The sequence below is a fragment of the Brachyistius frenatus genome, unplaced genomic scaffold (assembly GCF_029030835.1).
Source record: "Brachyistius frenatus isolate BFR_SWC_R1_liver_20210118 unplaced genomic scaffold, ASM2903083v1 Contig_98, whole genome shotgun sequence".
NCBI lineage: Eukaryota > Metazoa > Chordata > Actinopteri > Embiotocidae > Brachyistius > Brachyistius frenatus.
The window spans coordinates 112,478-122,500 of NW_027210697.1; the positions used below are offsets into that span (position 1 = coordinate 112,478).

General features: G+C 44.8%; 1 protein-coding gene across 2 annotated transcripts; it reads left to right on the forward strand.

The window, feature by feature from the left end:
* The first annotated feature begins 645 nt into the window (after positions 1-645).
* rbbp5 (retinoblastoma binding protein 5) lies at positions 646-9,634 on the forward strand. Of its 2 annotated transcripts, none has more exons than XM_069711271.1 (14): positions 646-787; positions 1,351-1,376; positions 1,516-1,688; positions 2,178-2,318; positions 2,436-2,598; positions 2,793-2,902; positions 3,023-3,142; positions 3,397-3,550; positions 3,702-3,773; positions 3,971-4,088; positions 4,927-4,996; positions 5,209-5,444; positions 6,531-6,788; positions 9,260-9,634. In XM_069711271.1, exons 1-14 carry the CDS (start codon positions 769-771, stop codon positions 9,310-9,312), a joined length of 1,713 nt encoding a protein of 570 aa, XP_069567372.1. In that variant the 5' UTR covers positions 646-768; the 3' UTR covers positions 9,313-9,634. The 2 variants fall into 2 exon arrangements, with proteins under 2 accessions (XP_069567372.1, XP_069567373.1); XM_069711272.1 differs by having other exon boundaries at positions 6,531-6,608.
* The last annotated feature ends 389 nt before the right edge of the window (positions 9,635-10,023 follow it).

Sequence of the window (10,023 nt, forward strand, 5' to 3'; positions counted from 1 at the left end):
AAAGATATGACTCAAGGGTCAGGTGCTGCATGGTGATGTTGGCAGCAACCTCCAGAGTAGAGTGGGAAAAAAAAATATATATCCACAAATAAACATACATCAAAGAGATTTACATCTTATGACATGATTTATAAAGAATGTCAAAGTGCTGATAAGCAGGCACATAGTTTGTATACTTAACATTTTCTTTTTTAATAAATCTGTAAGCAGGCCTTGACACACAGCTGATATATTTCTATGCAATTTATAGTTTAGATGGAAGTGTAAATATTATTTAAAAGGACGTAGAAATCCAAACTCATCCAGAAAAAAAATATAAAACAAAAAATAATGGATTGCAGGCTTCAGTAAGGTCATATTTAGCATGTAAAAGATGTGAATAGTATGACGTAACACAAATAAATATGCCTTATATAAATATTCTTAATCAGAATAACACAATCATCACATACAGGCTATATTGTAACGAGATACTGTAGAAATATAAACAAATAAATATTCAGGTTAAAAAAAAAGTTTAAAAAAAGTGGGGAAACATTGTTTGTTATTTTTTTTGTTTTGGTTTATAAACCATAATAAACACCGAAGCTGGCGCTTTATATTTCCGTTCAGGCATCTCCTCGGGCGCGCTGTTTGGGGTCCTGAGTGAAGGCTCGGCGCCAGTCTCCCCGGCAGTCGCAGCAGAAGTAAATACTCGGTAGAAATCGGTAGAAACACTCCCGTTAAATCGAGTCGTGAGAGGGACTGTGGATCTTCGGTCGTCCAACGATGAATCTGGAGCTGCTCGGTAAATCCTCAGCGTGGTTTTGATTGATTGATTGATTTTCTGCGCGCGACGCCGTGCACTTTGTTATGGTTAGCATTGTCTGTTAGCCTAGCCCGCTAACGGCTACGAGTCCCAATTTTCTGAAGGTCTGGATGCACGAAAAGATGTGAAATCATACTTTATTTTATTTTTAAATAACAATGAAATAAATTAATAACCACATTCAGGTTTGAAACAGTCCTTGTAGTTGACCTAATTAATCTTATTCCATCTAATCTGAACACAGGTGTTTTTTTTTTTACGTTCTGATCTCGACCCGGTTCGGTTTAATTATTCCAGATGTTTAAATGTTGATATAATTTTTTTTTTTTTAAATGACTTAAACCTGTTTTCCCTCGTAAATCTCTTTCATTTTGAAAATTCCCTTTCTATAATGTTTCTTCAAATCCCCAAAATACTGATACACAGATTTGTGTTTTTAATCCTAAATAAAAAGTTTATTCCTCTTAATATTATTATAATACACAAATGTTTTTTTGTTTTGTTGAACTTTTAGTCATTTAATCTCTGTGTTCCTCTCCTAGAATCGTTCGGGCAGAACTACCCAGAGGTAAGTTTTGCACAGTTAATATCTTCTGCTGTGAAAATTTTTTTTGTTGTTGATAAAAGTCACATGTTAAAAAAAAAAAATCACCATTCCTGGACTTTCCTCAGTGATGAACTCTCTTACCTTTGGGTTTGGTTGTTAGGAGGCAGATGGCACTCTGGACTGCATCAGCATGGCCCTCACCTGCACCTTCAACCGCTGGGGCACCCTGCTGGCCGTCGGCTGCAACGACGGTCGCATCGTCATCTGGGACTTCCTCACGCGGGGCATCGCCAAAATCATCAGCGCGCACATCCACCCGGTCTGCTCTTTATGGTGAGGCACCACGGCACCCGTGAGAAACGCCTCATTTCGAGCACCGGTACGCTTTTACCCGCTCCATCTGGACCTCCGGGATGCCCACGCAAAGTTTTTGTGGATCTTTGCCGAAACTGAACCGCGTGAACAGAAAGAAAACAGAAAAATCTGTAGTTCCTCTTCTTTTTATCAGTTGGCAAAAGACGAAACTGTGGAGCTTCACCGTCTTTTTGATTCAGATAACTTGACAATTTAGTTGTTCATATTTACATGTTTTTGTTTCCGTTATTAGACTTTAGAAAACAACTTTTTGATTTGATTGAGGTTCATAAACGCTAAATATCACCGGTCTCATCCTACTTTTGTGATCATGTTTAAGATGAGAAAATCAACAAATGACGTTTAACACTTCTGCTGTGTGACGTTTAAAACAAGAGAACATAAAGAGGTTCATCTGATCAACGTGTCACAGACCGCTCTGTATTTATTGTGTACGCGTGTGTGCAGTTGGAGTCGAGACGGCCACAAGCTGGTGAGCGCCTCCACGGACAACATCGTCTCGCAGTGGGACGTCCTGACCGGAGACTGTGACCAGAGGTTCCGCTTCCCTTCGCCCATCCTGAAGCTGCAGTGCCACCCCAGAGACATGTGAGCGACCCGGCACTTTCTGATTTAGTCTGACCTTCGGCTGTCAGTCATGATTCAGAAATCATCTTGTCTTTTTTTTTAATACTAATTAATAAAAACCTATGTTTTGTTTTGCAGGGACAAGGTGCTGGTGTGTCCCATGAAGTCGGCTCCGGTCCTGCTGACGCTGTCAGACTCCAAACACGTCGTCCTGCCTGTGGACGACGACTCGGACCTGAACGTGGTGGCGGCCTTCGACAGGCGGGGCGAGTACATCTACACGGGCAACGCCAAAGGAAAGGTCAGCCTCTCTCATCACGCACCTCTTATCCACATCACTGCCTTTGATTGAAAAAAAAAAAAAAAAAAAAAAAAGCGCGTGAACAACCCTCCACGTTCATTCTCGTGTGTTATGAAGAACTTCCGGTGTTTTTTTTGTTTTTTTTCTTCCGTTTTCCGCTCACCGTCGTGTCTCCCTCTGTTCTGCCGTCGAAGATCCTCGTGTTGAACACAAACACTCAGGAGCTGGTGGCTTCCTTCAGAGTGACAACCGGCACCAGCAACACCACCGCCATCAAGTCCATCGAATTTGCACGCAAGGGCAGGTGAGAGGAAACAGGAAGTCTGCGAGGGAAGAATGCAAAGAAGCGCTGAGCTTTCTCTAATGGTTCCTCTTCTTTTTCCACCTGTCCTGTGTTGTTTTTTTTAAATTTTTTATTACGCAGTTGCTTCCTCATAAACACAGCAGACCGGATCATCCGGGTGTACGACGGCAGAGAGATTCTGACCTGTGGGCGGGACGGTGAACCAGAACCAATGCAGAAACTCCAGGACCTGGTCAACAGGTACGATGCCGTTTGGTTACATGTCTTTGCTGGATCCATGTTATGCTGTTTTGTTTTAGTTGAGGCTGAACTGGAATATTTATATCAAGGAGATTAGCTGTCACTGATTTTTCAAACGCGTTCTTCCTCTTTTTTTTTTTTTTTTTGAATTTGAGTTTTAGTAGCGATTTAAAAAACAATTTTTTTTTTACATTTTGTAAAAGTTCATCTTTCTGCATTTGTCCGCCTCCTCATTCTGCGTTTCCCTCGTTCAGGACGCCGTGGAAACGCTGCTGTTTCTCCGGGGACGGCGAGTACATCGTGGCCGGCTCGGCGAGGCAGCACGCCCTCTACATCTGGGAGAAGAGCATCGGCAACCTGGTGAAGATCCTGCACGGCACCAGAGGAGAGCTGCTGCTGGACGTCGCTGTAAGGACGACAAAACCTTCGAAAATTCTGGCTCGGCAGAAACACTGAGCAAGAAAAAATACACACGGACACAAAACGTCAAGATGATGCGTTTTCTAGTTACGTCTGAGACGCGGCGTTGTGGAGAATCTCACCTTTGACCTCTTTGCAGTGGCATCCTGTCCGTCCGATCATCGCCTCCATCTCCAGCGGCGTGGTCTCCATCTGGGCTCAGAACCAAGTGGTGAGTGGACAGTGACGCCAGGACGTGGGTGAATGACCAGCATTATTTTGGATTATGGATTATTTGGGATTATACTTTGATTTCTCTATTGTCTGTTTGAAAGATTCGGCTCCGCGGTCCATATTATGATCAAATATGTGGAAATTTGTCCTTTAATGAAGCACTAGTGGATGTAATGTTTGTTTGTTTTTCTGCAGGAAAACTGGAGCGCTTTTGCTCCAGACTTCAAAGAGCTGGACGAGAACGTGGAGTACGAAGAACGAGAGTCCGAGTTTGACATTGAGGACGAAGACAAGAGTGAACCTGAGCAGACGGGTAGATAGACACACACACACACACACACACACACACACACACACACACACACACACACACACACACACACACACACACACACACACACACACACACACACACACACACACACACACACACACACACACACACACGTTGTTTTTCTGGCTCACAGGCGGTCTGATTTGTGAAGTTTTGACTTCAAAGTAGTGGAGTTTGTGGATTACAGTGAAGAAAAACTCCCTGAGTTCCATTTGCCTTTAATCTGTGGGAGGAATCCTGGAGGACAACAGTTTGCATTGGTTTTATTTTTCAGACTAAATTACTGCGTTTTAATTCAGTATTTGGATTATTATTGGCAAAGTCAAAAAATTAAGAATCAGCGGGCTGAATCTATTATGTTGTTTCAGTGTGCTGTTGATGAACGTTATCCACCCACAACGCAAAGGGAACTGAGAAACCGCTCACAGCTGGAAGAAATGAAAACAAATGAGAGATTGTGGTGAAACGGCTCCAGAAACATCTCGGCAAAACAACTTCCATTTAAATCAGCCGCGTGACGTTTTCGCTTTCTGCTTGTTGAGAATATTTTAAAGTGGTATTCCATCAGTTATCCTTCCTACAAGTAAACATGACTTCATAATTTAAAAAAACCCAAATAATGGTGTGATGAAATGCAGTTTGACAAACTTCTTGTTTGTTAAAAACAGCAAAGAAACTTATTTCCTCCCTGAATTATACCTATTATAAAGTGACTTACTTCAACCGATCTGCCGACTGCAGCTTGACCGTCTGTCCCGTCCTTTTTGTTTTCTGGTCTTAATGGTTTCACCGGTTTTCTGTTGTGCTGCTGTTACAGGTGCAGACGCTGCAGAGGATGAAGAGGTGGATGTGACCACGGTCGATCCCATAGTCGCTTTCTGCAGCAGGTGAGAAAGACACAATTCATAAGTCTGATTTACACTTTATTAAATTGATTTGATAGGTTTTTTTTTTTTTTTTTTAAACACCCATATTGTGCTAAATGGAAAAAGCCTCAATAAAGTGCTTCTAAACACTTTTTAAACCTTTACTTTGGCAAAGCTCGTTACTAATGAAGATACTTAAAGTCTAATCAAAGTGACGTGTTTGTGTCCTGCAGTGATGAGGAGTTGGAGGACTACAAGGCCCTGCTGTACCTGCCCATCGCCCCCGAGGTGGAGGATCCGGAGGAGAACCCCTTCGGCCCGCCGCCGGACGCCGCGGTCCCGGCCGGCGGTCCGGAGGAGGCGCTGGCCACCGGCGACAAGAAGCAGCGGCAGCCTTCATCGGAAGGAGGCCCGGCCAAGAAGAAGGCCCGCACCACCACCATCGAGCTGCAGGGGGTGCCCAGTGACGGTGAGGCACAAACACAACCACACATATACAACAAACAACAAAACATCAACACAGGATTAATTGTTTCGGGGTTCGGGTTTCTCGTAGTGTGTCAAATTTGTCCTTTTTCCCTGCTGTAGTTTTGATCTCCTCCATGTTTATCAGCTGTCTTCATGAAATGATTATCATCATCATTTCAACTTATTGCGTTAAACACTGACGCTGTTTTCATACATCATTAATTCCAGCTGCTTCTATTTGAGTCGTGCTCGTGCAGTAACGCCGTCAGCTGTTGGTTTGCTTGGTCCGTCTGTTATCCAAAGTCAGAGCAGAGAAGTCCTGAGCTGAACCGAAGGGTTGATATTAGGTTCAATGACACGCCGAAATAAAAAAAAACGCCTGAAGTCTTTCGCAGATTGTTTACGAAGTAAACGAGGGATCACTCTGCATCATTACTGTGCAGTTGCCGGGAGTGTTTTATGTGCTCCCAAAAACGCCAGCAGAGTGAGACATCTTCTGTTTGAGTCACGTCCTTGTCAGAAGTAAAACTCTTCTATATTAAATTTTATATCAATAATTTATCAGCTTTTGAATCAGAGTCTTTGGTATTTTTTGATGAAGTCATTCATAAAAAATAAGGTGTGTCAAGTTTAAAAAAAGACACAGCTGATGTTTTATTTGTTTCGGGTACATATTTAGTCAACGTTTACGCGAACGTGAGTGTTGTTTGAGGCTCGGTGTCGGAGATATTCAGGACTATTACCGGATCGGGAGGAGGTCCAGAAAAACTGGATTTTACAGACATTCATGGTCTCAGAGGATGAATCCCTCTGAATGTTTTCACTAAACCAGCGAAATGTCTCAACTCAACTGAGATGGATTGGCTGCTGTTCCATGTCCTGATTGTGCTGTTGAAATGAACATTACACCCAATTTAACCCCCGAGCCGGTTTTAATACAGATCCTGTAGACGTATAAAATACTAGCAGGTTTTCATCATTGTCAAAGTGGACAATGAAAATCAAGGTCAAAAGTCTCATCGTCTGTTTCTTGTCTTTCACTGTGACAAAGCTGAACTTTGACACCTCTCGCTCTCTCTCTCCTCAGAGGTGCACCCCCTACTGGGCGTGAAGGGGGACGGCAAGTCCAAGAAGAAGACAGCGGGCCGGCCCAAAGGCTCCAAAGGTAAAGACAAAGACTTCCCCTTCAGGCCCAAGCCCTACAGGGGCGAACGGCCCTCCTTCCCGGTGGTGTCCGAGGCCCTGGGCAGCTCTGGCCCGGTAGGAGGAGGAGGAGGAGCAGGTGGAGGAGGAGGAGGAGGAGGAGGAGGGATGAAGGGCAGGGCAGAGGGGGGCCTGGCCACAGGTAAGCACGCCACCGGCCCTGCTGCTGCTGCTGCTGCTGCTGCTGCTGCTGCTGCTGATGAGTCTGGGAGCTCTGCTGCCCTGCTAGTCTGACTGACACCCTCCCAGCCCGGCCTGTCTCCAGAGCAACCCACCCCCACCCACCCCCGACCCCCTCCTTACCCCTGTAGTGCTTCCACCCCTCCCACCTCCACCCCCCACCCCTCACAGCTCACAGACAAGAGACCCGCCGGCTGCAAAGCCACCGTCTGGAGGTCAGAACGGAGCGTCTGTCTGTCCGACCACAGCTTCATTTAATCAGATCAGTCACGGTTCTTCTGTTGTTTTTTTTTTTCTCCCCTCAACTGAACCCACATTTCGTACATTTTAAGTCCACAGAACTGGAGAGAAAGAAGGTTTGAGGTGCAGCCACGGGAGTTTATGTCGTAAACACATAACAACTCAAATCATATTGAAGCACAGGACACGTCGTCTCCTCCATCTGAATATTATCTGCCTGTTGTTTCATACGACGGTCGACGACCACCTCCATCCAGTCTGCGGTCGCGTTCTGAGCAGCCGGGTTTGGATTTGATCCGAGTCCGATACCCGTCGGGATTCTTTTCATCATGTTGAAATAATGACATAAAATACTTTTACCTCACAAATCCATAAGACATGTCACTTTTTATTCGCTTGAACGGAGAGAACCAAAGTCCCTGCAGAAGCTCCTCCCGGCCCGGTGTTCGATCTGAGGAACCTGTTGTGTGGAGCGTGTGCGGACTTGTGTGAATTGATGCGCCCGCTTCAGCTGGTTTCAGCCTTGAAACGATGTCACGACAAGAGACGCAGCGGCCTGCGAACGTTTCATCGAGCTGCTGTTCGGGGAGAAAAAAAAACGGAGCGAAGGGGGAAAAAAATATTAAAAAAAAAAATCATAAATCATTCATAATTCCACAAGTAAATAAAGAACGAGGTTCCTCTTTGAGCGACATTTAAACGTGATCAAAGGATGACATGAAAAACCGAATCAAACCGTCCTGTTTGTTTGGGGACGTGTGTTTGTACCGATTTTAAATAACGGCAAGTTCTGATATTTTCATATTAGAGACCCGATTTCATGGCGGCTGAATCTACTCGGACGTGATGTCCTCCCTCCCTGACTGTGGCTTTCCACCCGGTGTAACCTCTGCGAACCCCCTCCCCCTCCCCCATCTCTCTCTCTCTCTCTCTCTCTCTCTCTCTCTCTCTCTCTCTCTCTCCCCCGCCCCCACCCCACCTTGTATAAATTCAGTGAAAGTCGGGCTGTGGTTGGCAGACCGGTGTCGACTAGCTGCGGTGGGCGTGGCTTGTTTCCCTGCTAGCCAACTAGTCTACTCCCTGCTTGGCCTCTGCCCCTCCTGCCTCCCCTCCCCTCCCCTCCCCTCCCCTTCCCAACCCCCCCCCCTCCCGCCTCGCTCCCCGGGCTTTAACGTGTCGCGTACCAGTTTGTCTGCAGCGATGTCTTTTCTGTTCGTGTGTGTGTGTGTGTGTGCGTGCGTCACAGAGAGGGTACAGTATGTGTACAATATGTGTACAATATGTGTACATTATGTGTACATACAATATGTGCGTACAGTGTAAATATAGAAGTACCTGAAGGTGACCCGACAGCCCGGCGTTAATCCGCACCGACTCCATCTAATAATCACACACACACACACAAAAATAAGAGTTCCCTCCATATTTGAGACGCGCTGGTCTCTCGGCTCACCGACAGGTCGACGTGATCACAGACGTGTGTCAGCCACACGTTCACGCTCCAACAGCATCAAACAGGTGAATTAACGGTATTTAGGGTGCGACGTTCAGTCGGCTCACTTCGGCCTGTTTGTGAAACCGAAAACACAGAAAGAAGAAAACTCAGAACTAATAACGTGTAATTCTTACACAAACAGAAAAGTCAACTTTTGTTTTACCTGACAAACAACTCTTTTTGTTTGTTTGCGAATGTTTGTCAGACTCACATTTTTGTAACGTTTCTTCCCACATTTAGATTAAACAAACTTCAGACATGTTGAACTGTGGACCGGCGGGCTAGCCGCTCCCAAACTTATTTTCCAAAACTATTTCTTTAATGCAATATTATCCAGAAGCATCATTTTAGTGACAAATTTGGAAACAAGGATTTGTCGTCACTCGTCAAAAAGATAGTGAGCAGAGTGAAAGTGTTGTTTAGGATCTCAGGAAGAACATCTGATGCGTTATTGAAAAATAATGCAAATACATCAAGTTGCTTTCAGAAAATCACTTCTTCTTTTCTTTTTTTAAAAAAACAAAAAACCATTTTTGTTTCGTTTCACATAAAAACATAAGAACGAAACATCTGCAGGAAGTCTTAACTGGAAAAAAAAAAAAACAGCGTAGTAGAATTTACAATGAATGAATTCTATCATGTTTAATCTAAGCTGCGTTTTATTGTTGCTGTCTGACGGTCGCTGTGTTTCTCTGCAGGGAGTCTCGTCTCGCAGGCGTACAAACAGCAGGACATCGGAGGGATGGACTGATCTGGATTTTTTTTTGGTTTTTTTTTTGTGGCGGAAACTCAGAAACTCAGAGACTCAGATCCTGATGTCACGTACAGACTGTGAGCGAGCAGCCTTGTTTGACTGTTATCCTCTCCCGACCGCAGACCAGCATCACAGGGGAAACCCTGCCCCCCCCCCCCGCCCCCGACCCCCCTCTTTCACCGCCGGGGGGCCGCGGGAGTCCACGAGCCCTCCCGTCTCCGTAGGATCCATCGTGTATAAAACGCCTGCGTCCCGATAGTGTGTCTTTCTTGTTGTTGTTGTTTTTTATATGTATTAAAACATTCTGATTTATAAATAACGAGCTGCTGCTGGCTCTCGTTTCAATTTTCTGAACTGAGCTCCTGACTGATGATTCATTCCCGAAACTTCACCACAGTTTCATAGGAGAAGTTTAGAGTTACAAATAATACAAGTTAGTTAGAAATATAACACGGAGACCGTAATATTGAACGAGAGGCTCGACGTTAAAATGCTGACTTCACGGGGATGTGCTGGAAATCTTGCAGCTGCTTGACTCATGATAGAAGAAGTTTCAGGAGCCTCGATATGGAGGAGATAATTAATAAGTCAGAAGTTTGAACGTAACCCTGATTCTGGAGGTGTGTTTAAAGTCACGTTAAGAATCTGACTCAACACGCTCTCAAGGTCTTCTTCTCTGAAGTCTGAGCATATTTATGCTCGTCTTAT